At 54.8% G+C, this 27,005-nt stretch overlaps 5 protein-coding genes across 10 annotated transcripts; 3 read left to right on the top strand and 2 right to left on the bottom strand.

Annotated features, from left to right (window-relative positions):
- The first annotated feature begins 901 nt into the window (after positions 1-901).
- Positions 902-4,367, top strand: SEPTIN1 (septin 1). Its single transcript, XM_042921531.1, has 11 exons — positions 902-971; positions 1,065-1,155; positions 1,256-1,342; positions 1,564-1,687; positions 1,992-2,126; positions 2,225-2,342; positions 2,904-3,005; positions 3,127-3,226; positions 3,451-3,616; positions 3,863-3,953; positions 4,067-4,367. The coding sequence occupies exons 2-11, from the start codon at positions 1,146-1,148 to the stop codon at positions 4,151-4,153; spliced, it is 1,020 nt and encodes a 339-aa protein (XP_042777465.1). The 5' UTR covers positions 902-971; positions 1,065-1,145; the 3' UTR covers positions 4,154-4,367.
- Positions 4,368-4,642: 275 nt separating this feature from the next.
- Positions 4,643-10,440, bottom strand: MYLPF (myosin light chain, phosphorylatable, fast skeletal muscle). 4 transcript variants are annotated; one of them, XM_042921475.1, is made up of 8 exons: positions 10,349-10,440; positions 6,777-6,815; positions 6,072-6,167; positions 5,745-5,820; positions 5,442-5,546; positions 5,258-5,336; positions 4,903-4,951; positions 4,643-4,813 (listed from the first exon to the last, which is right to left on the bottom strand). In XM_042921475.1, exons 2-8 carry the CDS (start codon positions 6,777-6,779, stop codon positions 4,709-4,711), a joined length of 513 nt encoding a protein of 170 aa, XP_042777409.1. In that variant the 5' UTR covers positions 6,780-6,815; positions 10,349-10,440; the 3' UTR covers positions 4,643-4,708. The 4 variants fall into 4 exon arrangements, with proteins under 4 accessions (XP_042777409.1, XP_042777411.1, XP_042777408.1 ...); XM_042921477.1 differs by lacking the exon at positions 10,349-10,440 and adding an exon at positions 10,083-10,233; XM_042921474.1 differs by lacking the exon at positions 10,349-10,440 and adding an exon at positions 9,977-10,233.
- TBC1D10B (TBC1 domain family member 10B) lies at positions 10,440-21,372 on the top strand. The gene is made up of 9 exons (XM_042921470.1): positions 10,440-11,717; positions 14,921-15,020; positions 15,316-15,423; positions 15,515-15,621; positions 18,551-18,665; positions 18,790-18,855; positions 19,073-19,262; positions 19,607-19,761; positions 19,849-21,372. Exons 1-9 carry the CDS (start codon positions 10,789-10,791, stop codon positions 20,491-20,493), a joined length of 2,415 nt encoding a protein of 804 aa, XP_042777404.1. The 5' UTR covers positions 10,440-10,788; the 3' UTR covers positions 20,494-21,372.
- Positions 21,373-21,542: 170 nt separating this feature from the next.
- Positions 21,543-22,162, bottom strand: LOC122210302 (sesquipedalian-1-like). The gene is made up of 2 exons (XM_042922918.1): positions 21,956-22,162; positions 21,543-21,893 (listed from the first exon to the last, which is right to left on the bottom strand). Exons 1-2 carry the CDS (start codon positions 22,160-22,162, stop codon positions 21,543-21,545), a joined length of 558 nt encoding a protein of 185 aa, XP_042778852.1.
- Positions 22,163-22,900: 738 nt separating this feature from the next.
- On the top strand, positions 22,901-25,771 carry CD2BP2 (CD2 cytoplasmic tail binding protein 2). 3 transcript variants are annotated; one of them, XM_042921472.1, is made up of 7 exons: positions 22,901-23,281; positions 23,831-23,934; positions 24,178-24,316; positions 24,473-24,630; positions 24,743-25,178; positions 25,273-25,379; positions 25,448-25,771. In XM_042921472.1, the coding sequence occupies exons 2-7, from the start codon at positions 23,857-23,859 to the stop codon at positions 25,559-25,561; spliced, it is 1,032 nt and encodes a 343-aa protein (XP_042777406.1). In that variant the 5' UTR covers positions 22,901-23,281; positions 23,831-23,856; the 3' UTR covers positions 25,562-25,771. The 3 variants fall into 3 exon arrangements, with proteins under 3 accessions (XP_042777406.1, XP_042777407.1, XP_042777405.1); XM_042921473.1 differs by lacking the exon at positions 22,901-23,281 and adding an exon at positions 23,446-23,546; XM_042921471.1 differs by lacking the exon at positions 22,901-23,281 and having other exon boundaries at positions 25,470-25,771.
- Positions 25,772-27,005: the final 1,234 nt, after the last annotated feature.

Consider the following 27,005-nt stretch of genomic DNA (forward strand, 5'->3'; position numbering starts at 1 on the left):
GTCCCTGCCCTCAGAAAGCTCAGCCAGTAGAAAAGATAGCCAGATAAACAAATGCGAGCATTGGAGAGGCTTGTGAAAGGTGTTAGGGTCTGGAGGAGGGAAAATGACTCTGCCTGGGGTAGTTGCGCAAGATTTCTTAGAGGAAGATCATTGAATCAAACCCTTGAAGGATCAAGAATGCCAGAAGAAAAAACTCAGTGTGGGCAGAACAAAGGATGTGGGCACTCTCCAAGGGCAAGTGAGAGAAGGGGTGATGAGTCCAGATGTGGAAGGCTCTGACTACCAGGCCAGAACTCAGACTTAATTCTGAGGCTACTGGGAAGCCCCTGAAGGGGCTAGAGCAGGTGAGTGCCTTGGCCAGGATTCTAAAGTAAGGTATCTCTGCCAGGGGTGTCCAAAGACTTGAAGTCCTTTTAAGAATCAGTTGAGCTGGTAAGGAAAATTGACGGCCCCTCCCACCTCTAATCTTGTTATGACTTTTGGTCCACGTAGACCGTGGGAACTTTAAAAAATTTTAACCATCCCAGTCAAAGCCTTCATCTCACTTACTAGAGATACTAACTTGCTTCCTTCCTCTCTGCCTACACCCACCTCCCACCAGGGTGATGGGGCTACAGTGGGGGTTTGGGAAAAAGGTGTGTAGAGAACCGAGGGGTTGAAGCTTCCCATGGTGGGGTGTGGGGGGGGGGTTGCCAAAGGGATCCCATAAGTGAGAACTCCAGGTATTCTTGGTCTTGGCTTTCCCCACCTCTCTGGCCCAGTTTGAGCATCTCAGCTTCCTACATTGCCCGCCCCCCTTTTTTTTTTTTTTTTTGCCACACTCAACTTCCTGCCTCACCAGAGGAAGTGGGGAGAGACAGCAGGTGCAGCGACAGCTAGCAGGACCATGGTGAGTCCTTATGCCCAGGAATACAGGCATCTCTGCCTTCAGCCCCCAGCCCCCAGAGTAGCCAGATCCAGGCCAACCCACAGTAGGCTGACTTCTTGCACCTGAGGTCAGGTTATACTGGAGGGCCCTTCCTGCTGCCCCCAGCAGCCTCATACTGTCTACCCCCCACCAACAGGACAAGGAGTATGTGGGTTTCGCTGCCCTCCCCAACCAGCTGCACCGCAAGTCCGTCAAGAAAGGCTTTGACTTCACACTCATGGTGGCAGGTCTGATGGGTTTTGTATAGGGGACCGGTGGGGGGGAGGGGGTCCTCAAGCCACTCTGGCTGTCTCCTCACCTGACCAGGAGGGCCTGTCCTGTCTACAGGGGAGTCAGGCCTGGGAAAATCCACCCTCATCAACAGCCTGTTTCTCACCAATCTCTATGAGGACCGGCACCTGCCAGAGGCCAGTGGTAAGATCCTCCCGTCCTCTCCAGGTTCTCTGTCTCTCCCATCCCCAGGCTGCACTCTCTTTCTTTTCATCTGGGTCTCCCATGACTTTCTGGGGAACTCAGGCAGCTCGCTGCTTTCTTGAGACTCCCCTGAAAAATGGCTGGGGGCAACTGTGATTCTGAGAACGGAGATCAGTCCTGTCTCAGGCCCCTACCCAGCTCCCTGTCCTCTGTCCTCACAGCTCGCTTGACACAAACGCTGACCATTGAGCGCCGGGGCGTGGAGATCGAGGAGGGGGGTATAAAGGTGAAGCTGACCCTGGTGGACACACCTGGCTTTGGGGACTCAGTGGATTGCTCAGACTGGTGAGGAGCAGGGGAAGGAGCGGGGGCTAAGCTTCCCGGTATGGCTACTCTATGAAGACTAAGGGGTCAGTTACAGGGCTGGTCTGCTCTGCTCCTGCCCTCCCCAAAAGGTGGGGTCTGTTTCTGGTGTCCATGCAGCCAAAGTGCCCAGTGTTTCCTGACACCCTGCCAATCTCCTCTGATGTCTTTAGTTGGAGCCAAAGAAACAAGTCCCCCTGCCCCCCCCAAGTCCTGGCTAGCCTTGGCCCCTTCCCTATGCTGTGGCCCCTCATCTCTGACTGTACTCTCTCCTCCCATACCCTAGCTGGCTGCCTGTAGTGCGCTTTATTGAGGAGCAATTTGAGCAGTATCTTAGGGATGAGAGTGGCCTGAACCGGAAGAACATTCAGGACTCCCGTGTCCACTGCTGCCTCTACTTCATCTCACCCTTTGGCCGAGGGTCTGGGGGGATACCCTGGGGGGCTGGGGTGTTTGGGGAGGGGTGGGGGAGGGTCTCAGTGGCTTAAGACTGAACCCTGACCAAATCCCTCGGTGCAGGCTCCGTCCCCTAGATGTGGCCTTTCTCCGGGCAGTGCACGAAAAGGTCAACATCATCCCAGTCATTGCCAAAGCAGATGCCCTGATGCCTAAGGAAACCCAGGCCCTCAAGCAGAGGGTAGGTCTGGTGACCTCTGACCTTTGGCCCTACATGAAACCAAAAGTCGCCATCAAACCTGAACTCAGCTTTGACTTCGTTGATCTTGGGCTAGCCTTTTGGAAGCATGATGTGTCAGGCTAGTCTGTAGGAGAAAATTCCTGAGGAAGATGGGGAGTAAGCTGACTGAAGGAGCTGTGTCTCTGGAGGCTCAGAATGGAACCCCTGGGCTGGATGCTTTGCTAAGGCCTGAGAGTGGCAGCAAAGATATGATCACTCTTGATAGCCCTCCAGCCCCAGGATAATGACCCCCACTCCAATGACTTAAGTAATCTCTACACTCAACATGGGGCTGAAACTCACAATCCCCGAGATCAAGAGTCACATGCTCCACGGACTGAGCCAGCCAGGCACCCCTTTGAGATTTTGGTTTGGGGTATCCTATATGTCCACCTCTCACCATCTCTGTCTTTCATGCCTTTCTCTCTGTCTCTGACCACCTGGGACCTGTATCTCACTGTCACCCACCAGGCAATGTCTGCTGCTCACAGCCTCTGTGTTTCTCTCTGTGTCTGCTCCCAGATCCGGGACCAGTTGAAGGAGGAGGAGATCAACATCTACCAGTTTCCCGATTGTGACTCTGATGAGGACGAAGACTTCAAGAGGCAGGATGCAGAGATGAAGGTGCAGAGGCAAAAGGAGGAAGGGGCAGAGAAGCAGGGGAGGAGGAGGTGTTGGTGGAAGCTGACAAAGAGGTTTCTGGCGAGGAGGGGCCAACGGTGATTCCCTGACTTCTGCCCTCCAGGAAAGCATCCCTTTCGCAGTCGTCGGTTCCTGCGAGGTAGTGAGGGACGGTGGGACCCGTCCAGTGAGGGGACGCCGCTACTCCTGGGGTACTGTGGAGGGTGAGTAAGGTGGGGCACGCGTTCTGAGGCCAACAGGGAGCCCAGAACGCCGCTGAGTTAACAGCACCCAACATATGAGGTTGGGACGATCTCCGGTCCCGGGGGTCTTAAGAATCAAAAGAGGGGTCCTTGGACTGCAGACCCTCACCTAGAGTGGGGGCAGGACTCCGGGCAGACTAGACCCGGCCAAGAAGCTCCCTGACGCTCGCCGGTCCGCCCCTCAGTGGAGAACCCACATCACTGCGATTTCCTGAACCTGCGACGGATGCTGGTGCAGACACACCTACAGGACCTGAAGGAGGTGACCCACGATATTCTCTATGAGGGCTACCGGGCCAGCTGCCTACAAAGCCTGGCCCGGCCTGGGGCGCGTGATCGAGCCAGCCGCAGGTGAGAGCCCGAGCTCAGTCCTAGATGCTCCCAAGGCCCGGCCCTCACTACCCCGGACCCCGCCTTCACCATCCAGACCGATCCCCCAGAATCTTTCCCCACCCACTTTGCTGACGGCATTGGAAGGACAAGGCCCCGCCTCCTAGACCCCAACCTCGCCCCACGCCCTGCCTCGCGGCTGTGACCCACAACCAAGGGTCCCGTCCTTGATTCCCTGTCCTCCCCCCCCCCCCCCCCGCCCTCTAGTAAGCTTTCCCGCCAGAGCGCTACAGAGATCCCGCTGCCCATGCTGCCTCTGGCCGAGACCGAGAAGTTGATCCGCGAGAAAGATGAAGAGGTGAGCAAGTACCTCGCTTCCCACCCCCCCTCCCCGACCAAGAACCCAAGTCCTCTGCGAAGTCCCTTTCTGGCCTCGCCCGGTCCCACCGCCTGCAATCTTGCCCCGCGCAGCTGCGCCGCATGCAGGAGATGCTGGAGAAGATGCAGGCCCAGATGCAGCAGAGCCAGACTCAGGGCGAGCAGTCGGACGCACTCTGAGGCCCCCGCCCCTGCCCTGCTTTACCTCGGCTCCGCCTTCAGTCCGTCTTTTGTCCAATCCCCGAGCCTCTGGCTGCCGGGCGCTTAATCCCAGAGCCCCAAACTGAGAAGTCCGCCCCGGCGCTGGGTTCTCGGGCTAACAGGTTCCCGCAATGCCAGAGTTTGTAGCTCCGACTTTGGCCCCGCCCCGCCCTGCCCCGCCCCGCGCTTCCCACCCCGCCCCCTGACTCCCATCTCCGCCCCTCTTCCCCCAAGTTGTGACTTCAATAAAAAGTTTCCCTGAAGCCACTCGCGTCTTCGCTTTCCCAGCGGGAATAAGTAGCGGGTGAAACCGCCCCACCCAGGCCTCCGGGCCACTCTTTACTCATTCATTTGTTGGGAGCTGCCTTGGTGCCAGGCAGTGTTTCAGCCGGGCATCCCACCTGAGCCCCTCTCCCACAAATGCACCGAAGGCGCCGCAGCTAAGAAACAAAGACCAGTTGAGTTTTATTAGGAGTCGGGGTGGGGGGTCGGACTGGCAGGAGGCATTGGCCAGCAGAGGCCTAAGAGGGTCCCCTACTCCTGGTCCTTGGCGTCGCCATGCGTGATGACGTAGCAGATGTTCTTGTAGTCTACGTTGCCTCCCACGTCGGGGGGGAACGCTGCCCACATGTTCTTGATCTGGGGAAAGATTCAGGGGCGTCTTCTACCGGTTGCGTACGCTCCCCTCACCCCTCCCTCTGCGTCTCCCGGGCCCCTCCCCAACTCACCTCTTCCTGGGAGAAGCGGTCGCACTGCGTGGTAAGCAGCTCCTCCAGGCTGGAGAGAGGTGACATATGGGGAGTTGAGACTGGGCTTCGTGGTTCCTTTCCACTCCCTCCCACCTCATCCTTGTTGTCATTCCTGGTATCATCTTCAAAACCGAAGTCACTGTAGATCCCTCACTGGTCTCCCAGTCTGGCCTCCCTGCTTTTGCTCTTCCCCTCCCGAATGTGCTATCAAAATGTACTCCTATTGCCCATTTCCACAGTTCTAATTTTTCCCTTATTCCCTCCCTTATACCTAACCCTTGGTAAGAATTTAAGGAGGCTTTCTGTGTGTGAGCAGCTGGAGAGGGTCACTTACAACTTCTTCTTGATGGTGCCCTTCCCCTCATGATCCAGGACCTTGAAGGCTCCAGTGATCACGTCCTCAGGATCAGCACCTGCAGGGTCAGAGGGCATGTGAAGTGGAAGGTCCCTGAACGGTCTGTCCTTGAAAGGTCTGGGGAGGAGCGGTTGGGGGCTTAGACCCAAGACACTTCATTCACCTTTAAGCTTCTCTCCAAACATGGTCAGGAAGACGGTGAAGTTGATGGGACCACTGGCTTCCTTCATCATGGCATCTAGCTCCTCATTCTTCACATTGAGGCGCCCTGGAGCAGGGTGGGGGGAGCTGGAGTGGGGTCCTGGGGCCAAGGGTTGATCCTTCCCATAATTTCAGATCATCCCACCCACTTTTTGCCTGGGCAGGCTGAGGCCCAAGGTGGGGCTAGCAGGGCTGAAACCCAAGGCTTCCATATTCCCAGTACTTCCTCAGTCTTGAGTCTTTATGGGTGGGATAAGGGGCTCACCCATGGCTGCAAAGGTGTCCCGCAGATCTTCCTTGTCGATAATGCCATCACGGTTCTGGTCGATTACCGTGAAGGCCTGCGCAAGGTAGGGGCAGGGAGGGGTTAGGTCCCTTATGGCCGGGCTTCAGCATCCCTATCCCAGGCAGATCAGATTCTGGCCCCCAGCCAGCTGTCTTCTTACATGCCAAGCAGGGAGGGGAGCAAGGAATTCTAAACCCTTCCCCTCCCCCCCCCCCCAAACAGGTGCACATTCCAGGGAGGGGTATGAGGGGGGAGGAACAGCAGGGGGTGCCTTTGGTCAGCCTTCAGTCTCCCTTCTCCTCTCACCTCCTTGAACTCTTGGATCTGAGTCTGGTCGAACATGGAGAAGACACTGGAGCTTCCGCCCTCTGCTGCCGCCCTTCTCCTGGCCTTCTTGGGTGCCTGGGGGGTGAGGGATGGGCAAAGTGGTCTATGGGCCAATCCCTACTCCTCTCTGGAGGCAGTGGATTAGATTCAGGGTTCTTTGGGTCATTTTTCTAAAGCAACTGTTCTGGCTCTAGGCTTCCCCTTCCTTATGACCTCTGCTGAGGGGACTTGCTTAAATCTGTATCCCTAAATTCCTGTCCTTCATCCTACCCAACAAGTGGGACTTCTCAACAAGTCCCCTTCTCTGTGCCCTGAGCCTGTCTCCTCTGAGTCCCAGACTTGTTGTGTGACCTAATCTACTCATTCACCCTGTCTGAACCTCTACTTCCTCATTTATAAAATGGGAGTTGGACTTCTTGCCTGGCTGGTCCCAGAGGGTTTGGGGAAGAGGGAGTGCAGAAAGGTGCAGAGGATGCTTTGAGAGGGACAGGTCTGTGAGTGGAGAGTCTGGGCAGATTATCCTTGGTTGGGTCCTGTAGGCCATCATTCTGTACGATCCCCATTAGTAATGCCAAGAAAGGGAGGATTCATCTTTTTTTCTCTTACTGGACTGGGAATCGGCTATGTTCTTTTCAAAAGTGAAGCTGCCCTGAGGTCTGAGGGGTCTGGGGGATTCTCACTCACCATGTCTTCGGTCTCCTGGGGGCAAGGCAGTGGCTCTGGCTGGAAAGGAGCAGAGTCAGCCTGGGGCAGTCCCTCTGGGGTTATATAGTCCTGCCCCAGGGAGCCCTCAACATTCCAAGGTAACCTTAGCCCTTTCGGTGCCCACCCCAGATACCAAAATAGCCCAGCTGAGGGCCTCTCCTTTCTTGGAGGGCCAAGCAGCAGCTGGAGCCCAGGGAGGGAGGAGGGAGTGGGTCTTGGGATGCATGTCTCACTGGGACCTGGGCAGAAAGGGATGTTCTCTTTCCCAAAAGCGGGCTGGAATGTGTCAGAGTTCAGAGAGGACCCAATCTGAGGGACAGTACTGGGGGAGAGATGAACCAGGCCCCTGTACCCCTGAGTGGGTGGGTCCAGATTTATTTACTTACTTTTGAAACATTCCTTATTTTGAAATTAATTTTTTATGGTTTTACTTATTTTTTTTAATATATATATTTTTTATTTTTAAGTAGTCTCTACACCCGATGTTGGGCTCAAATTTAACCCAGAGATCAAGAGTCGCATGCTCTACCAACTGAGCCAGCCAGGCACCCCTCCAGATTTAAACCCAGTAAAATTATTGAGCACTTACACTGTGCCAGGCACTGGGCTGTGCTTCATGGGTGCATTTTGGCAAGCACAATCCCTCAACTCCCATTGTGGAGTTCACAGTCAAGTGTATGTATGCCTGTGGGGTAGTGGCAGAGTTGAAAGGGAGACAGCTGTCTGGGAAAGCTGAAGAATAGGAAAGTCTTCTACCTCCCCTTCATGGTGGAGGGGAGGGTGTTTCAAGAAAAAAAAAAAAACAAAAAAAAAAAACGCCAAGCATAGAATGACCAGGGACTAGAGACTAGACAGAAAGCCTGCTCTGTGAGTTTGGGCTTCGTGCTTCAACTCCCTGGGTCTTGTTTCCACCCTCTATAAAATGGGTATTAATTCCCATCCCACAGAACTTGTGGATATGAACACCATTTGGGAACAGTTTAGTGAAATATAATCATTACAATGAATAGTTAGGCCCTGTCTTGGTGGACTTAGAATCTAGCTGTGGAGACAGGATAAATGCAGAGAATGATTCACAGCATTTGGTCAGGAGTACAGAAGTAGAGAGCATAGCAGCCGTGTCTGGGAGTATGGGGATGACTTTATGAAGGCCAGGAGAAGTGGGTCAGGTGGAAGTGGAGGGGCAGGTGTGCTAAGCAGAGAGCACAGACGGGCAAAGGCCTGGAGAAGTGAAAGATCAGGTTGCCAGAATGGTAATGGGGCTTGAGCAGAGGGTGCAAGGGGCTGGAGACCAGAGACTGGAGGGGCTTCAATGCCAGGCTGAGGGTTGAGAACTTGGGAGCCTTGGAAAGGTTTGAAACAGGAGAACATAATGGAATGTGAGTCTGTAATGATTTCTTTGGGTCCTATTATGAAAGTTGGAACCGAGCGGAGGGGAGTCAAAGACCCCAAGAGGACTGCTACTTGGTCACCTCCGCCTGGGGGGCTGGGATGGCCAGTGGCCCTTTCTCCATTCTGGGCAAGAACAAGTTTGGCTGACTGTATGACTTTGAGGTGCCCTCTCCTGGGGAAATAGTGGCTGAGGAAACCCCAGGAGGCCACGATTGGCGAGGATACCCATCTCCTCCTTCATCTGCTTCCTTTAGGACCCAGTGTCCTGAGGAAGATGCCTCCTCTGTCTCCCTCCTCCAGCCTCATGCCAATGCCTCTAAGACATTTTCTTTTCTGGGAACTGGGGCCCAGCCACCTGTTGTCTCTAAGAAGAGAGAAGGAGCCACCCTAAACTTAGCAGCTGCCCTCGGCCTCCTGCACTGGCCCCTCCCTACTTCAGTGGACAGCTGTCTCACCTTATAAGGTTACCATGGGGGTCTAGGCCCAGGGAGGAGCCTTATTCCTGGATTCTGGGAGGGGAGGAAAACTCCAAAGAGGGGAAAAGGGAAAGTGCTCAGGTAGCTTGGGCCAAATGAAAAGTGGGGAAGTTGAGGAGGAGATCAGGAGCTGTATATCTAATTCAGACACTGAATGAGAATACACAGGATCTGGGTCTGAGCTGGGAGTGAGTAGCCTAAGAGAACTCAGAAACCAAGGAGGACCTGGGCATTGGGAGCTAGGTCTGACTGAAATTTCAGGATGGTGGACTCTGTATGGAAATTTGGGCCCTCTAACCCTGAGGCTCGGAGGGATGTGGGTCAGAGAAAGGAGAGGCTTGTAAAGTCAGGGCTTTGTGTTTGTGGTCTAGGGTAGCAAGGGCGGGGGGCTCAGGAGATTGGGGTCTGGTTTCTTAGAAAATGAGGAGTATAGAGAGGTGTGGCAGTGAGGGGAGAGGAGTTGATGGGATAGGTCCTGGATACCCAAAAGAATAAGAATACAGATATGGGAGTTCCTGTTACTGGGAATTCATAGTTTGGGTCTAGGATGCCTACTAGAATGCTGGGGGGCGGCACTCAGAGGATGAGGTCCAAGGAATTAGAGCCTGGATTCTGAGGAGGAGCTCAGATAGCTGGGGAGCTAGGAGAAGGACTTAAGGGCTTGGGAGGATCTAGAGAAATGGGTCGCTTAGAGGATTTGGAGGCTCTGGTTATAGTCGCCTGGGCTTTGGAGTATTGAAGTTGGTTGTGAGACCGAGATGAGAACTAGAGACGGAGTGGAGGTTGAGAGGACTTGATCAAGGCATTGGATCTGTGGTAGGGTCTCACAGACCACGAGAGTGAGGTGGCTCTGAAGCTGGATGGAGAAGGGGAGCCTAGGAGGCGCTTGACTGGCTCAGTTGGTAGAGCATGCGACTCTTGATCTCGGGGTCGTGAGTTGAAGCCGCACGTTGGGTGTGGAGCCTACTTAAAAAAGAGAGAGACAGACAGAATGGGAGCCCAGAAAGGACTCAAACAAAGCAGCGCCATGCTCTTATTGGCTAAGGGCTGCAGTAATGTCCCTGGCCCCCGCCCCCTCACAGTGCTATCCCCAACTGTCACCCCCCTTCTGCGCTTGTCTCCGGTTGTCACCGATATCCCTGGGCTGGCACCGCCTGCTGGCAGCACCCCTACACTTTGGATGCTTCCATTGGCTGAGACAGCCGTCTATCTTCCTCCCAATGCTTAAGCGAGGGAATGCGTTTATTGGCTGACAATGCAAATTAACTGCAAATTTGGCCCGCCCCCCTCCAGCTGTCATTCTTTCGTGACCTTCTTGGGAGACTTTAAGAATTCCTCAGCCCTTCCTATTGACTGCGGATGCCGTCTGTCACTGCCCAAATAGACACCACTGTCTGTCAACTTGCCCTCCACCTACTCGCCCTTTTCATTGGCTCCCTTTTTAGTATTCCTATTGGCCAGGCTAGCCTCTTCTCGCACAGCACCCGCCTCCTTCCGCGGTCATTCACTCTTTAGCCATTTTTATTGGCCAGGGCGTTCAGCCTCGCGCTTTTCTATTAGTTACTTCTTTCGTCCCACCTCCTCCTGCCTTCACCCCCCTTCTCATTGGTCTTCCAGCCCTTCTTCTTCTCCATTTCCTCTTCCCAAATTACCCAGCCCCTTCCCACCTCCAGCCCCACCCACCCTTCCAACGATTGGCAGAAACCCAGTTCCCTCTCTCCTATTATTCGCCCAAACACTCTGACGAGGAGGGAGAAAAAAGGAGCGCGACGGCCCTGTCCGCGCGCAGGCGTGAAACGCCGAAATGCTGGCCGCTTAGCCGGCACTGAGGAGTGTGCGCAGGCGCGAGGTCGGCCGCTCGCCCGGAGCAGGAGGGAGGGGGCGGCGGCGAGAGAGCGCCAGGGGTGAGAGGGCGCGAGCGAGACCCCGGCGCCTGGCGCCCCAGGACCCTTGCCACGCCTCCGCGCGCCCGGCGGCGGCCCGCGCGCCGCCCTCATCTGCGACGCGCGCCGGGCCGCGCCCTTCGCCTTCTCCTCTTCCTTGGCGGGCGGCGAGGAGCGGCCTGAGGGGCGGCGCCTTCTGCGTCCGCCCCGGCGGGGTGATGTGAGGGGTGGCCCGCGGCCATGGAGACGGGCCCGGCGCCCCTGGTGGCCCCGCCGCGCCGTCATGGCGCCCCCGCGGCCCCCTCGCCGCCGCCCCGCGGGTCCCGGGCCGGGCCCGTCGTGGTGGTGGCTCCGGGGCCGCCAGTGACCACGGCCACTTCGGCCCCCGTCACCCTGGTGGCGCCCGGGGAGGCGAAGCCCGCCTGGGTCCCGGGGCCCACCCAGACCTCGGCCCCGGCCTCGACCGTCACAGGCAGCACAGTGGTGGTGCTGACTCTGGAGGCCTCATCCGAAGCCCCGAGGGCGCAAGTCTCCGCTGACCCAGACCCCCTGGTGCCCGCGGCAGTGGCAGGAGCCGAGATGTCCATGGCTTTGGGCCCGGGGACAGATTCTCCGAAGACGGAGGAGGCTAGAGCCTCACCCGCCCCTGGACCAGGTACCCCCACCAGGACCCCTTCCAGAACAGTTCCTGGGGTTCTGACCGCCAAACCCCCGCTTGCCCCCAAGCCGGGAACCCCAGCTGCCTCAGGAGTGACCGCGCGGGTTGCAGCAGTGACAGCAGGACAGGTGACAAGTGGACATGAAGCTGCAGCAGCAACATCAGCATCAACTGCACAGGCTCCAGAGGACCCCTCAGGGTCTGGCACAGGCCCTTCAGGAACTTGTGAGGCTCTGGTAACTGTCGTGACGGTCACCCCAGCTCCGGAGCCTGCTGAAAACTCTCAGGACCTAGGCTCCACGTCCAGCCTGGGACCTGGCATCTCTGGGCCTCGAGGGCAGGCCCCGGACACTCTGAGCTACTTGGACTCTGTAAGCCTCATGTCTGGGACCTTGGAGTCCTTGGCAGATGATGTGAGCTCCATGGGCTCAGACTCGGAGATAAATGGGCTGGCCCTTCGCAAGACGGACAAGTATGGCTTCCTTGGGGGCAGCCAGTATTCGGGCAGTCTGTGAGTACCCAGTGGGCACCCCGTGGGGCTTCAGGGAAGCAGAGGTTGGGGAGGAGGAAATGATACACCTTGCCCAGATCTTGGCAGCTCAGCCTCCTCCAAAGCTCCAGGGGAGTAGCTCCAGCAGGAGTGAGCTACTTGGTGATCCCTGTCATGCCTAGAGCATCCTGAGGTTTTGGTGGCACTTGCATGTTAGAGTTTCAGGCCAGGTGTCAGGAGTTCTGGGTTTGAGCTTTGCTTTTAGTGTGTTGTGTGCCCTTGAGCGAGTGTTTTCCCTATTTCTGTGTCTCAGTTTCCATCTCTGTATAGTGAAAGGTTGAATGAGGTGATACTTAAGGTCGTCCCAGCTCCTTGATGTGAAAAACTCCAGCTGTGGGTCAGATATTCTGGAGGGTTGGCTGGGCAGGGATTCTGGTAGAGATATTTGGTCCCTGAAAGGGAAGGAGTCTGGGAGGGATGCAGTCATCTTCCCTCCCCCATAGCCCTAGGTCTGATGGGGTGATGAGCTGGGGGAGGCCTCGTCGGTAGAGGGGAGACCGTGAGGGTAAGGCTCCTCTGCGAAACAGAGAAGGGCAATCTTGTGTTTTTACTGAAGGAAGGGGTTGGGGGAGGCCTCTTCCCCATTTCCTCATCTCCCCAGCCGGGCTTACTCTTTCCTAGTTCCCTCCAGGGGCCTGAGTCACTCCTGATGTGGGGGTGTGATTGCCTCTGACTTCTTCCTTCCCTCTCTCTGGGAAGGATCCTGCCCATTGTTCACGTACCGCTTTAAGCTGTTGGTCAGTTCAACCTACAGCATCACCTGAGCACCCAGGTGCCAGGCCCTGTGCTAGGTACTAGGGATAAAATAGTTGTTTCAAGGCACTCGTTGTCAAAAGGGAGAAACAAATACTTAAACAATTGATGTCAATGTATTTTAGGTTTAGCCTAGAGATCTTCACAGGATTTTGTGAGTAGTAGGGAAGGGACCTTTTGCCCACTCAGAATTCAACTGAGTCTGTTTCAAATCCTGAAGAATGCGTAGGATTTAGTCTAATCGTGTTATGTGTGTTGGGGTGGGGGGCACCTGCCTGGAGTTGGGGAAAACACTGTGGGAAGGTATTCTAGGTGTTTTATAATCCAACAAAAAACAGAAAACTTTTGATTGAGCACCAACATTCATGGTCCTAGGAAGGCAACTGAAGTTTGACCTTGGTGTTTTCCCATGCTGGAGGGATGCACTGTTGTACCCAATGTATAGGTGAAGAAACAGGATTAGAGCAGTTGAGTGAATTGCCCCACTCACACCTGGATCTGTGTGACCAGTGGCTTTCTCCTCAATATTATGCTGCCCTAAGGAACTTGGATTGAATTGGATTTCAGTGAGCCCCTCTTGTGTGCCAGGCACGTTGCTCGATTATGTTTCTCTGCTTTGTAATTTTGTCCCTCTAAAATCTATCTTCCATGCTGGAAGAACATACTTCTGAGGCCAGGCTGACTGGGGCACATGTTACCTTAAAAACTTATGGTAGCTCTCCCCTGGCCACAGGATAAAGTGCCATGTGCTTTATTCTGCAGATGGACTCCTTATTTTCTGCCTTTGCCAGTCTTTCTGGTCTTCTCTCCCACCACTTCTCATCATGCACTTAATACTGTGGTCCTGTTGAACTGATTGTAGTCTCTCCCCCTTCATACTCAGGCTGTTCCACCTGCCAGGAATGCCTTTCTCCTCCTTCTTGTCTTGGTATGTTCTACTCAGTCCCTCCTGGCTTATAATGAAGATGTCTCCTCCTCTAGGAAGCCTTTCCTGATATCCACTGCCCCTACTCCAGTCAGTGCCTCTCCTGTGCATTTTTGTTATTGCATTTCCCACACCACATTGCAGTTATCTCCCCTGCAAGCTTGTGACCTTCTTGAGGGCAGGAAAGATATTACCTAATTCTTCCTGATCCTTAGTAGGGTTTGGAACCAACTTATGATAGAAATTAATGAGCAATGATGGGCGCCTGGGTAGCTCAGTTGGTTAAGCATCTGACTTTGGCTCAGGTCATGATCTTGAGGTTCGTGAGTTTGAGCCCTGTGTCAGGCTCTCTGCTGACAGCTTGGAGCCTGGAGCCTGCTTCAGATTCTGTGTCTCCCTGTCTCTCTGCCCCTTCCCTGCTCACGCTCTGTCTCTCTCTCTCAAAAATACGTAATAAATATTTTTAAAATATTAATGAGCAATGATTAAGTGGTTCTAAGACAAAAGAAACTAATAGTTAATGAGCCCATCCATTTGCCAGTCCTTTATATACAGTTTCTCAGTAGTTCTCTCATACCTTTGTGATGTAGATGGTGGCATCCCTTTTTGACAGATGAGGAAGAGATTCAGGTTATCACTTGCCAAGATTTCCCAATTTCTAATGGACAGAACTGGGATTTGAGCTCAGGTTGGTCTGGAAATTCAAGCGCTTTCTTCCATTCCACTCATTTCCTGGTACTGGCTCCTACAAGTAACTGTTTCAAGACTCCTGGGGTATCTTGAGTGTGAAGCTGTGACAGAACAATGGGCAAACAGTGCAAGGAAAACTTCATTTGCTTGAGAATCTCGGGTGACTTCAGGGAGGAGGTAGAGGGAATTGCAGGTGGCCCAGGGGATCTCAAGAGTCTGATAGGAGGAAACTCAGTTGCTTCTAAGGAGGCAGAGAAGTATATTTATATTTGTTCTGTATTCTGTTTTATGGATAACAGTTGCTCTTACTGAGCACTTGCTATTATATAACCTCTCAAGTAGATCCTATTTTTTTCTCCACCTTACAAATGAGGAAATCGAGGCTTAGAGGAATTCTGTGACTTGCCCAAGGTCACACAGTGAGTAAGTGGTAAAGCTACAACTTGGACCCAGGTCTAATGCAAACTGTGGCTTTTAAATATTCTGTACCCTCTCCCCAAACTTGTATGTGCCATAAGCAGGATTTGAACACACCCAACATGTACAGAGATCCAACATGAGAACACCATCTCTGTACAGAGATTCCTTCCAAGGGAAGAAGTCCTTTCAGTGTGGTGAACTAGGCCCTTAGATGGCTAAGTGGCCAGATATCCTGATATTTGGTAGCTCACAAAATGCTTTTACATCCAGTCTCTCATTTGAGCCTGGGGAGGTGGGTGGCTTGCTTCAGTTCCGCCAGCAATCCGTGTTTTATACCACTGCTATTGACCCTTTCCATGCTTTCTTCATCCTGCAGAGAGAGCTCCATTCCTGTAGATGTGGCTCGGCAGCGGGAACTCAAATGGCTGGAGATGTTCAGTAACTGGGATAAGTGGCTGTCACGGCGTTTCCAGAAGGTTTGGAAGGCTGACTGGTGGGCAGGGCAATGGATAAGTTGGGAGGGGGTTAGGGAGAGCTCATATACTCCAGGGAAGCCATGATAGTATTTGTTCTCTAGGCCACATTGGGGATGGGTGGTTCTTGGGCCTGGGGGGAGGAGTAGTTTTAAAGATAGAAGGCCAGGCCAGGTCCAGTGGAGTCAAGCCAATGAGATGTGGGAGGGCTGTCCCAGGAAGCCTGAGGACTGCTGGGGAAAGCCTGGAGGCTATGCCAGCCCCTGAAGCTATCACCCTGCCTGCCACTCTGCCTTAGGTGAAGCTGCGCTGCCGGAAGGGGATCCCCTCCTCCCTCAGAGCCAAGGCCTGGCAGTACCTGTCCAATAGCAAGGAACTCCTGGAGCAGAACCCTGGCAAGTTTGAGGTGTGTCCAGGGTATGGGGACATGTGATACTGTGTGAAGGGTATCATCAGTCCCCCTAGATCCTGAGATAATCCCTGATGTCCCACTGCAGGAGCTGGAACGGGCTCCTGGGGACCCCAAGTGGCTGGATGTGATCGAGAAGGACCTGCACCGCCAATTCCCTTTCCATGAGATGTTTGCCGCTCGAGGAGGGCATGGGTAAGATGGCCTGATCATGTGGGTCAGTCTGTAGAAGGCTCCAGGTGGATACAGGGCTGGGTTGAAAGCTGTTCTTGCCCTCCAGGGCTTCTAGGAAAGTGGTCCTTAATGTATTGAGTGTCAAGCCATATTGAGGGAACTGTCCTGGGAAGGAGATTCTGACTCGGGGCTGGGGGGTTGTTGGAGGGGAGATGGAGAGGCACAACAAGGACTTATTGAAGAGGTTGCATTTGAGTTGGGTTTTGAAGGTTAGATGGGAGCAGAGCCAGGGGCAGGTTTTTCCTGGCTGGGGGTTTATATAAGCTGTCTCTGGGATGTGGGGTTGAGTGGAGCTGAGGCTGGAAAAGCAGTTTCGGGTCAGATCACCAGAGGGCCTTAAAAATTGTTCTGAGGCACTTGTACTTTTGTTCTATATGCTAGACTTCCCCAAGATGTATATATATCACTCCTTAGTAATATGCCAGATGGTATTAGGTGACTCTCAGATGCACATTTTTCATCAGTTGGTTCATCTTTTCAGCAAATATTTAACTGAACACCTGCTATCTGCCAGGAACTGGTCTAGTCACAGATGATAGCAGTTAACAAGACAAAAACTCTTGCCCTTATGGGGCTTATTACATTTTAGTGAGGATAGAGAAGGAAAGTATGTTGTATGTGAAAGGGTGGTAAGTATTAAAGAGGAGTTTAAAGCAAGAAAGGGTAATAGAGAATGTGAATGGAGATGTGGTTATAATGATCTGACTTGTGTTTTAAAAGGATCATTCTGGCTGCTGTGCTGAGAATAGTATAAGGAGACAGGATGGAAGCAGAGAGACTTGTTAGAAGACTATTTCCATAATCCAGGAGAGAGAGGATGATAGATATATCAGAATGGTAGCCGTGGAACTATGGGGAAAAGTGGTTGGGTTCTGTCTATATTTTGAAAGTAGAGCCAAAAGGATTTGCCAATAGATTAGATGTGGACTGTGTGAGAGAGAGACAGAGAGAAAGAGAGAGAGAGAGAGATTGGAATTAAGGCCGACTCTGAAGGTTTTGGGCCTGAGAAACTAGACAAATGGAGCTGTTCATATATTGGTGTGGATGAGAAAAGGAGGTTAGAGGGGTATGTTAAGAGCTCAGTTTAGGAATGTGAAGTTTGAAATGCTAATTGGACATCCAGATGGAGATGTCAAGAAAGTTGGATCTACGACCTGTATAAGTCTGGAATTTGGGGAGAAGTTTAAACTGGAGGTAAGCTGGAGATTGAGAGTTATTGGCCTCTAGATGGGACTAAATTTCACCTGTGGGATTGGACGAGCTCATCAAGGCAGCAAGTGTAGATACAAAAGGAAACTCAGAGATTGAGCCCTGCAGCTGTAACATTTCAAGAATGGGAAGATAAGAACGAACCAGCACAGGAAGGAGAAACTAGAGAGGTAGAAGGAGAACCAGGGCAGTGTGATTTCTGGAAGCAAATCGAAGAGGGGTTTTGGGACCAGTTGTATGGAATGCTACTGATGGGTCAACTAAAGTCAAGTCTGCAAATTGACCTCTGGACTCAGCACAGTAGAGGTCATTAGTGACCTTGATAAAGGCAGTTTGCACAGGGCAGTAGTATAGAGCCTGACTGGAGAATGGGAGGAAAGAGATTAAAGACAGCAAGTCTTTAATCTGAAGTTTTGCTGACTAGGTAAAGAAAGAAATGATGTAATATTTGGAGGGGAAGAGGGGTAGTCAAGAGACTTTTTTTGTAACATAGAGGAAATAACAGATACTGGTATGCCACTGGGAATGATCTAGTAGGGAGAGAAAAACTGATGATGCAGGAGAGGTGGGAGGCTTGCTGGAGTGATGGACTGTGTAGGTGAGAGGGGATGGGACGCAGTACCCAAGTGGAAAAGCTGTGTTTGGCCAGGACCACAGACAGTTCACCCACAGCAACAGGGAGAAAGCAGGGACACAGATGCAGGTAGATGGGTAAAAATAGCATGGGAGCTTGTGGGAGTTACATGTTTAATAGGTATTAGGTAAAATAACTAGTACATCAAACCTGTCATTTCATGGATGCTATTGCAAAGTGGAGAAAAAATATTAAGTAAATAGTACTGGGTAAAACACAGGTAAAACACAAGATCACACTTCAATGACTGAATTTGGGGATGTAAGAGGTTATTACTTTTTACTTTTTTCTGGGTAAGAAATGAAAGTCTGAGCTCCGGAATGGCTGTGGAGGTAGAGAGAAGGAACAGGCATGAATGAAACTCAACATGTAGTGTTGATAAGACTTGATTAGCCACGGGGAGTGATGTAGGGCTCTCTTTTCCAATGTGGGGCTAAGTGAATGGAATTCTCAGACACAGCGATGGGCACCCTCAAGAGGACAGGTCTAGGGCAGAGATTTTATTCTTTGGGATACAGAGACACGAGAAAGGTCTGAGGCACAGCTGGCTTCTCAGGCCTTCACCAAGAACCAGGGGCTAATGGACATGCTGGCAGAGAACTGATGAAATCCACTGAGGCAGATAGGGCAGGCCCTGCTCTGGAGTGATCAAAGAATTCAGACAGTGCTACGGGAGGTCTGATGCTGTGGACAGTGGAAGCTTTCTGAAGAAGGTGACCTTGAAGGTCTATGGGGTGGTGGCAGATGAAGGATGGAGAGAGAGCACATCCTGTGCTGGGGAACGGGTACGGAGCACATAGGATGTGGAGGCAAGGGTGGAAGGCTGGAGCCTGGAATGCTTTGATGATGGTCTCGGTCATTGGCTTAACCTTGATAGCAGTGCTAGGAAGGTCGGTGGAGGTGCGTGGTGGTGAACCTCTGAGGTTAATCTGGAACTGGGTCTAGGAGGGGTCTGGGCTGGGGCTGGTTGTGGGGGGCAGGCTTAGTTTGGGGCAGAGAGCCCCCAACTCCTGTGATTGCCCTCATGGTCTTTCCCAATACCCACAGGCAACAGGACCTGTATCGAATCCTGAAGGCTTACACTATCTACCGGCCCGATGAGGGCTACTGCCAGGCCCAGGCCCCAGTGGCCGCCGTGCTGCTCATGCACATGCCTGCTGAGGTCAGCATACGCTGGTCCTGGTTGGGAGGGACTGGGAGGACCTTGGCCTACAGTGGTGATGGGGGAGCTCTCTGCTCCCTGTTTCTCAGGCCCCTCCCTCCTTCCTTGTTCTCGCTCTTCTCAGCAAGCTTTTTGGTGCCTGGTGCAGATCTGTGACAAGTACCTCCCCGGTTACTACAGTGCAGGGCTGGTGAGTGTCTGGGGGCTGGGTGCACCCAAGGTGGTGACTTTCTCCTGAGGCTGCAGGGAGGTCCTTGTCCTGCCTCCTCCCTCTCCCCCCCCCCCCTTTTGTCCTTTTGTCCCTCTGCTCTGGGCCTCTCCCACTGAGGTGAGGATCCCCCACTAGGGACAGTCCTACCCCACGGGAGCCACAGTAGGCCTCTTCTCATGGCTCATCCCACTTCCAGGAGGCCATTCAGCTGGACGGAGAAATCTTTTTTGCGCTGTTGCGCCGGGCCTCCCCGCTGGCACACCGGCACCTGCGGCGGCAACGCATTGACCCCGTGCTCTACATGACAGAATGGTTCATGTGCATCTTTGCCCGCACCCTGCCCTGGGCTTCAGTGCTGCGTGTCTGGGATATGTTCTTCTGTGAAGGTACTTCTGTAGCCGTTCAGGCCATGAGGGGGCCGGGGTTTCCACGGTGGCTGCCAGAGAGTGGCCTGCTGCCCGAAGTTACCTCTGGGACCTAGGCTTCCCTGTAAGCAGTCTGGGGGCTGGAGAAACTGGGGCCTAGTCTTGGCTCTGCTATCAGTCCAGAACCTACTGTTCCTCTCAGGAACTCGAAACCCATGGCAGCTCATTTCCCTTCGTGGGACCTCAGTTTCCTCATCTGTACGGTTGGCAGTAGACAGGGATGGGGCCTGTTGAGTCCCTTCTGACTGGGACACACTGAGGTCCCGGCCCTGATCGCCCGCGCTCTCTTCTTTCTGACCTTGCAGGCGTCAAGATCATCTTCCGCGTGGCCCTGGTGCTGCTGCGTCACACGTTGGGCTCAGTGGAGAAGCTGCGCTCCTGCCAAGGCATGTATGAGACCATGGAGCAGCTGCGCAACCTGCCCCAGCAGTGCATGCAGGAGGACTTCCTGGTGCACGAGGTAGGCCGTGGCCTTAGCACACCCACACCTGCTTCAGCCCATCCCCATCCTCACCTTCACTCCGGTACCCGTTTCTTCTCCATCTAGGTGACCAACCTCCCAGTGACAGAAGCACTGATTGAGCGAGAGAACACAGCCCAGCTCAAGAAGTGGCGAGAAACCCGGGGGGAGCTGCAGTATCGGCCCTCTCGGCGACTACATGGCTCCCGGGCCATCCATGAGGAGCGTCGGCGGCAGCAGCCACCCCTGGGCCCCTCCTCCAGCCTTCTTAGCCTCCCTGGCCTCAAGAGCCGAGGCTCCCGGGCAGCTGGAGGGGCCCCCTCCCCACCCCCTCCTGCCCGCAGGGCCAGTGCTGGGCCTGCCCCGGGACCTGTGGTCACCGCTGAGGGACTGCATCCATCCCTTCCTTCGCCTACCGGCAACAGCACCCCACTGGGTCCCACCAAGGAGACTCGGAGGCAGGAGAAGGAGCGGCAGAAACAGGAAAAGGAACGTGAGAAGGAGCGGCAGAAACAGGAGAAAGAACGGGAGAAGCAGGAGAAGGAGCGGCAGAAATGGGAAAAAGAGCAGGAGAAGGAGCAACAGAAGCAGGAGAAGGAACGGCAGAAGCAGGAAAAGAAGGCCCAAGGCAGGAAGCTCTCACTGCGTCGAAAGGCAGATGGACCCCCAGGCCCCCAGGATGGTGGGGACAGGTCCTCCGCATCTGAGGCCCGGCAGGATGCTTACTTCTGACCTCTGTCCCCGGGGCTGGACTGCATGGCCTCCCTTGTTTTCCCCTCAGTCAGGAGCAGGCCTGGCCTGGGGTGCTGCCCCGAGCTTCCTGGGCAGACTGTCCTTCTGGGGAAAGTGGTTTGATTTCCCATCTCCTTGCCAGCTGCTGATCCCTACACAGCTGGGACAGTGACAGTGCATGGGGCAGCTGCCTTTCCTCGGGGCAGGTGTGAACAAGTCTGGAGCCCCTTCACCTCCAGTTAGGTCCTGCTGGGGTCTCTGGCACTCCTGCCCCGATTTCCTTTGGGGTTCTTTCCCAGGTGCAGTCCTGATTGGCCTTTTGTCACCTCAGGGGTGACCTGGCAATGGGAATCAGCAGTTTTCAGATTCTTACACTCCAGTTGCTCCCCTTATCCATGAGTGGAGCTGGGTTCCTTTTTCCCTTCTTCAGCCCTGCTGGTCTCCCCCACTTCCTGGCTGGGGACCACGGCTCTCCTTGCTCTACTTCTGGACATCTCTGTTGTAATTATGTACAGAGCAGCTGGTCGGCCCAGGGTGGGGGTGCTTGCTCTGTCTTCTATCCTTTGGTTCTCCTTCCATAATGTTCTTGCACTCGTTTATTTAAGGGGACATGCACTGGCACAGGAAATGTCCCCCCTTTCCCCACCTACCATTCTCCTTGTTCTCTTTCACCCACCCTCCTCTGTGTTCTCAGGCCTCTCCTGCTTTGTCTTACCAGGGCCCCTGCCTTCCACCTTGTTTCCCCTCCAGCCCCTATCTGGGTAAGGGGTCTTCCCCTGAGCTCCAGGGGGTGGAACCCAATGTTTACATTCTCTTGTCTCTGCTCCCACCCTGTGCGGCGCTTCGAGGAATCAGAAAAGAACCTGCTGTTGTACCTGGGCCTGTCTCCTGCCTTGTTATTTGATAAAGGGAGTTAGAATAAGAACTAGGTGGGGTGGGGGTGGGGAGGAAACAATGGAGCAGGCCAGGATCTGGGTGTCTGCTGAAGCACTCAGCTGGTCTTGGCAGGGAGGGACCTTTTGGCCTTTGGTCCATCTTTCAGTCACTCATCAACAACTGTTGAGCTCCTGCTCCCCCTTTGCCTGGGATCTGCTGCCTCTGTTGTCACTGGACTGGAGTCCTCTACGCACCACCTGCAGCACCCGGATCTCTTTCCCAAAGTGCTCGTGCAACTCCTGGAAGCTGGAGGGGGGACTGAGGGTGGCTAGGAAGCCACAGTCCTCTGGGGGTGAGCTGGGTTCTTGGCCAGCTGCCTGGCACAGCTCCCGGTACTGGGCTTCCAGTGGGGGTAGTAGCGCCACCAGCCGCCTCCAGCTCACCCCAGCCAGTGCCCACAGCCACGCTGCCAGCTCTCCCTGGTTTTCTGCTGCCAGCTTGTAGGTCCGCCCACCTTCTGTGCCCTCAACCCCGGGGTCAAGATGGTAAAGGCATAGGGTTCTGTGGCCCCGAGGCGTGGCTCCACCTGGCAGTTTTCTAAGAGGATGAGGCCCAGGGGTGTGCGGTCTGCCTGGTGCTCCAGGTAGAAGAGGAGGTTTCCCCGGAGGACAAACCAGCGGCGTTGATAGCTGATACTTCGGGCTCCCTTCTTTAGCAAGATGCCCTCCCGGTCTGGAGCCTGTGTTCTGTATCCGTGGAAGAAACTGAGCACGGACTTTTGGTGCAGTTTCATGGTAGTTCAATCTGGGAGTTAATCCTGGGGGGCAGGAGAGAGGAGGGGTGGTCTCCTTATTATCATGGGTACCCCATGCTGCCCTCCTGGGGCTCCAGTAGGTTCTTCCTGGGCATAGCCTTAGTCTAGTGGGATTCAGGACTGTTCTGAAGAGCTAGAGGTCTTGTCCCCACAGCACAGGGACCCATACCCACCCCCCCATCCCCCCCTTTAGCTCTCCCCCTTGGGCCAGCTTACAGATTCTGGGCTGGGGCCGCTGGGACCCTACTTGCCAGCAGTGGGGCTTTATCCTGAGGCTGTGGTCTGAGAGAGAGGCATTGTTGCCTCTTTCCAGGCCTACCTGAGATCGGCGCACAAGAGGCTTCTAGCCTGGATTCTGGACACAGGAACCACTGTCACCTGTACGGTGATGGCTCTTCCCACCTCTGAAACCAGGAACTCAACCAGGGGACAGGCGTGGGGTAAATGACTTCCCCTGGGTCCTAAAGAGAGCTGGGTTCGGAAAGTGCCCCCAAAGCCAGCTGGGGGCTCCAGGCGGGCCATCGTGGGAACTCGGTCTCTCCTCAGGGAGAAGAGCAAGGCCGCACCTCGGACTAGGAGAGGACAGAACTAGACGCTGACTGGGAAAGCAGGATTCCTATGGAGACGGTGAGGGGCACAAAGCCCTTGGCCAACCCTGGAAAAAGGTGACTCAACTCTGTAAAGGGAACCGGGCCGAAACCCACTGTCCCACTTCGCCCCTCCATGATGCTGGGCGCCCCTTTAAGTAGTGTGCTTTACTTTCTCCTCAGAGTCTCTAACTGCTGTAGGAGGGAATCTAAACCGCATCCGGCCATCCCTATCGTCTGATCAGGGTCTAGGCGTTCATTTGTGGCCTGTTCTCGCCGTTGTCGCCCCCAAACTGCTCACGTCACCCTGGGGAGGGCGGGGTTGTCTTCCCCGCTCTCGGCGTGCTTCCGCCCGCTTTGCCAGTTAGTCATCTAATCGGAGTGAAGCCACTTCCGGCCTTCTCTGGCGCCTTCCGCAGTTCTCTTCCGGGTGATGGCGCCCGGCGCCCCGGATGTAGCCCTGGGGAAAGTCTCTCTTTTTCTTCCCCCACGGCCTCCCGTGGATCCTGAGGTGAGCGCGAGCCGGTGGGGCTGCTCGAATCCCCGCGGCTCTGCCGCCTCTCTTTGTACACTTAGGCTTGTACACTTAGCCCGGGACAGTTGGGGGTCACCCCGCGGAGCTGGGAGTTCAGCGCGGGGCGGAGGGGGTGGCCAGGACGCCAGGTCCTGGGTCCGTCCAGGCCCCGCGGGCTCTGAGGGAGCTGGGGGTGGAGGAGAGGGTGTCGGCCCGCGGATCCCCGTCGCACCCAGGACTGCGGGGGCTAGGGATTGGCGGGGTATGTGGGGGAGCCTGCCTTTTTTCGTCAAGGGTGGGGGTTGCCCGTGGGGAGCCCCTCTGCGCCACCGCCCCTCCGCCCCCGCTCCAGCAACTCTTTTGGATGCCGAACCAAGTCCGGGGGCCTCCTGGCGGCCAGCTTCCCTCTCGGCCCCTCATTCTGTGCTCCCTCTCCTCCCGAGCTGGATCTAGTGCGTACCGGGTGATTATTTGTTGTGCTGGGGCTCTTCCGCGGTGAGTAGCCTCGCCCACTTCCCTTAATCTGCATCCTTTCTCTCGGCTCAGCCCAGGGAAGGCTCCTCAGTCCAGTCATGCCAAAGAGGAAAGTGACCTTCCAAGGTGTGGGAGAGGAGGATGATGAGGATGAAATCAGTGTTCCCAAGAAGAAGGTGAGGGGGCCAGACTCCTGCATTCTTAGGAGGAGTGAGGGGAGAGAAAGAACTAGAAGCCAGAAGAGAAAGAAGGGGGCGGGGGGCAAAGAAAGCAGAGAGGGGGCTAGCTTTTCCATGTTCTCTGGGAAGTGGGTTTGGAGAATTTCCAGTTGGGGAAGGTTTTGAAGAAAACTCTACCTGGAGTATTTCGAGGAATAGGCAGTAACCTGCGTCTCTCAACTTGCTGGCCCTTCCTCACAGCCAGTGGATCCTGTGGCTGGGGCAGGGGGTCCTGGGAGCCGCTTCAAAGGCAAACACTCTTTGGACAGTGATGAGGAGGATGATGATGAAGAGGAGGGGTCCAGCAAATACGATATCTTGGCTTCGGAGGATGTGGAAGGTGAGCTAAACCCAAGAATTGGTTCTGCTGGAGGAACAGATAGAGCTTTTGGGGATGGGGGGGTGGCAAGGGCGCGCACGTGCGTGTGTGTGTGTGCGCGTGCGCGCGCGCACGCGCGCGTGCACCCAGCACGGGATGCCTGTGTCTTTCATGCAGGTCAGGAAGCAGCCACGCTCCCCAGTGAGGGAGGTGTGCGGATCACACCCTTCAACCTGCAGGAGGAGATGGAGGAAGGCCACTTTGATGCTGATGGCAACTACTTCCTGAACCGGGATGCTCAGATCCGAGACAGCTGGCTAGACAACATTGACTGGGTGTGGCCCAGGGGCTGACGTGGTGGGGGCCTGGAGGCAGCCAGTGCTGGGCTTGGGCCCTGCTCACGGTTTGTAGGAGATAACCACCCCCACCCCTGTTTTCACATCACAGGTGAAAATCAGGGAGCGGCCACCCGATCAGCGCCCACCGTCCGACTCAGAGGAAGAGGACAGCCTGGGCCAGACACCAATGAGTGCCCAAGCCCTTCTGGAGGGCCTTCTGGAGCTGCTGTTGCCAAGAGAGACCGTAGCTGGTGCACTGAGGCGTCTGGGGGCCAGAGGAGGAGGCAAAGGGGGCAGCAAAGGGGGTGGGCGGCCCAGTTCCCCCCAGCGCTTGGATCGGCTCTCTGGGTTGGCCGACCAGATGGTGGCCCGGGGCAACCTTGGCGTGTATCAGGAGACAAGGGAACGATTAGCCATGCGGCTGAAGGGGTTGGGGTCCCGGACCCAGGGACCCCCTGAGCCCACACCCCCACCCTCTCTGGACATGTTTGCTGAAGAAGTGGCAGAGGGGGAGCTGGAGACCCCAACTCCTACGCAGAAGGGAGGTAGGACTGGAGGGCAGAGGAGGAGTGCTGGGGGCAGGGGCAGGGGCAGGGGCCAGGGAACTTGAGGCCCAGATGGCCTTGTCTGTTGTTTTAGAAGCAGAGTTGCCAGGAGATGGTCTGGTGGACGTGATGTGGGAATATAAGTGGGAGAACACAGGGGATGCTGAGCTGTATGGGCCCTTCACCAGCACCCAGATGCAGGTAAGCCCCTTTCTACTTCTTTCTGCCACTTCTCTCCTCCCCCACCGCCCATACCAGTCCTTTCCCAGCTCTTGCTCTCTTTTCCTGCAGACCTGGGTGAACGAAGGCTACTTCGCAGATGGTGTTTATTGCCGGAAGCTGGACCCTCCTGGTGGACAGTTCTACAACTCCAAACGCATTGACTTTGACCTCTATACCTGAGCCTGCTGAGGGCCCGGTTTGGTGGCCCCTTCTTTCCTGAACTCTCTGGAGGAGGCCCCAGCTGCCTCAGGCAGTGAGGACTTGAGGGGCCGCTTTTCAGTCAATTTCCCTTTCCCAATAAAAGCCTTTGGTTACATATTAGGGCCTTGGCTGTGCTGATGGCCAGAAGCCAAGGACCCCTTTGGACTCGCCTCATGAGTGTTTTCTCATGAAGTTCCTTCTTGGGAGTTTCTGGTTACTTGAACCACTTCACCTTTGTTTGTCACTCTGGGGGCAGAACCAGGGCTGTCAGGTGGCCTCTGGAGTTTCCTCACCATCTACAAATCCCTTTCACTCACATGCTGTCCTCCGGTATCCTCAGAGGGGGCTCCTATGTTGCAGTTCTTAGGTCTTTGGCCTTCAGAACCTCAGAGTCTCCGTCTTTGTAGCCAGTGTAAGGTAGAGCACCAAAAGTGGAGATTTGAGGCCTTGGGGGTTGGGACACCTGTTTGGGGGGAGTAGGAAGCCTGGTATCCACTGACTCTACTGTATTAGGCTTCGTAGGGGAAGTGCTCAGTGTTGGCACTCGAAAGCCCCTTCAAGGCCACCTGGGCCAACCCCTGAACTGGCACAAAGAGGGCCAGTGCCTCCCTGGAGCTCACACAGCAAATCAGAGAGCTGGCCCAGCCCCAGTGGGCTGCTTTTCCCAGACCTTTCTTCGCACCCTGGAAGTCCTGTGAGGTTTACATTTCCTGAGCTCCCAGTGTGCATGGGCAAGTGCGGTGAAGGAGCTGAGATAACTGGGTTAGTCCTCTTCCAGGAATTCAGATTCTGGGGGGTGTGGTTGGGAGGGAGACTGGTAGAATTGTATTGTCTGGACCTAGCACCTCCCACCTCTCGCCAGTGCTGCCTTCTGCCTCTTTCTTGTACCAAACTAGGTTGAACCCTCCACTTTTCTACCTTGGTTGTCCATTGGAGTCTCAGGGGAGCTGTAAAATTACTCCTCAAATTCTAAATGAATTAGTCTAGATAGTGGCTCAGTGGGTGGGGCTTTTTGAAAGCTCCCAGGTGTTTTCCAACGTGTGGACAGGTGGAGAGCCACTGGGCACGACTCGGGACTGAGGTTACACCCGGAGGGGCCGCTTCCCAGGTCCTGCTGTGGTGGCAGAGCTGAGCATGTGTGGCCAGGGTTCTGGTGGTCTGAAACGGGATTGCTGAGCGCCAGGACCCCAGGTGGAAGGATCCAGGCTTGGAAGTAGGAAAGACGGCAGGTTGGGGATACTTGATGCTCTAGTGAGGCCTCCAACTTCTGTATTAATTGGGTCCATGCCGGTGCCAGCCCAGACTTAGTGGTCACTGATTCCAAAATGCCTTCAGTTGTAAGAAGTGTTTATGTGTCATTAAGAAAACCCTGCCAATTGCATTTGTAAGATGTCCTTGATTAAA

Source organism: Panthera leo, chromosome E3 (genome assembly GCF_018350215.1).
Source record: "Panthera leo isolate Ple1 chromosome E3, P.leo_Ple1_pat1.1, whole genome shotgun sequence".
Taxonomy (NCBI): domain Eukaryota; kingdom Metazoa; phylum Chordata; class Mammalia; order Carnivora; family Felidae; genus Panthera; species Panthera leo.

What these genes read in the sequence shown, in the direction of transcription:
- SEPTIN1 (XM_042921531.1), top strand. An exon ending in ATCTCACCCTTTGGCCGAGG is followed by an intron (nt 2,127 to 2,224) that starts GTCTGGGGGGAT and finishes CCCTCGGTGCAG; the next exon opens with GCTCCGTCCCCTAGATGTGG. An exon ending in GGCAGGATGCAGAGATGAAG is followed by an intron (nt 3,006 to 3,126) that starts GTGCAGAGGCAA and finishes TCTGCCCTCCAG; the next exon opens with GAAAGCATCCCTTTCGCAGT.
- MYLPF (XM_042921475.1), bottom strand. An exon ending in AGATCCAAGAGTTCAAGGAG is followed by an intron (nt 5,821 to 6,071) that starts GTGAGAGGAGAA and finishes TACCTTGCGCAG; the next exon opens with GCCTTCACGGTAATCGACCA. An exon ending in ACCGCTTCTCCCAGGAAGAG is followed by an intron (nt 4,814 to 4,902) that starts GTGAGTTGGGGA and finishes ATCTTTCCCCAG; the next exon opens with ATCAAGAACATGTGGGCAGC.
- TBC1D10B (XM_042921470.1), top strand. Translation starts at nt 10,789, where the DNA reads ATGGAGACGGGCCCGGCGCCCCTGGTGGCCCCGCCGCGCCGTCATGGC. An exon ending in AGCCAGTATTCGGGCAGTCT is followed by an intron (nt 11,718 to 14,920) that starts GTGAGTACCCAG and finishes TTCATCCTGCAG; the next exon opens with AGAGAGCTCCATTCCTGTAG. An exon ending in AGAACCCTGGCAAGTTTGAG is followed by an intron (nt 15,424 to 15,514) that starts GTGTGTCCAGGG and finishes GTCCCACTGCAG; the next exon opens with GAGCTGGAACGGGCTCCTGG.
- LOC122210302 (XM_042922918.1), bottom strand. Translation starts at nt 22,162, where the DNA reads ATGAAACTGCACCAAAAGTCCGTGCTCAGTTTCTTCCACGGATACAGA. An exon ending in TCCTCTTAGAAAACTGCCAG is followed by an intron (nt 21,894 to 21,955) that starts GTGGAGCCACGC and finishes CCCGGGGTTGAG; the next exon opens with GGCACAGAAGGTGGGCGGAC.
- CD2BP2 (XM_042921472.1), top strand. Translation starts at nt 23,857, where the DNA reads ATGCCAAAGAGGAAAGTGACCTTCCAAGGTGTGGGAGAGGAGGATGAT. An exon ending in TCAGTGTTCCCAAGAAGAAG is followed by an intron (nt 23,935 to 24,177) that starts GTGAGGGGGCCA and finishes CCTTCCTCACAG; the next exon opens with CCAGTGGATCCTGTGGCTGG. An exon ending in AACTCCTACGCAGAAGGGAG is followed by an intron (nt 25,179 to 25,272) that starts GTAGGACTGGAG and finishes CTGTTGTTTTAG; the next exon opens with AAGCAGAGTTGCCAGGAGAT.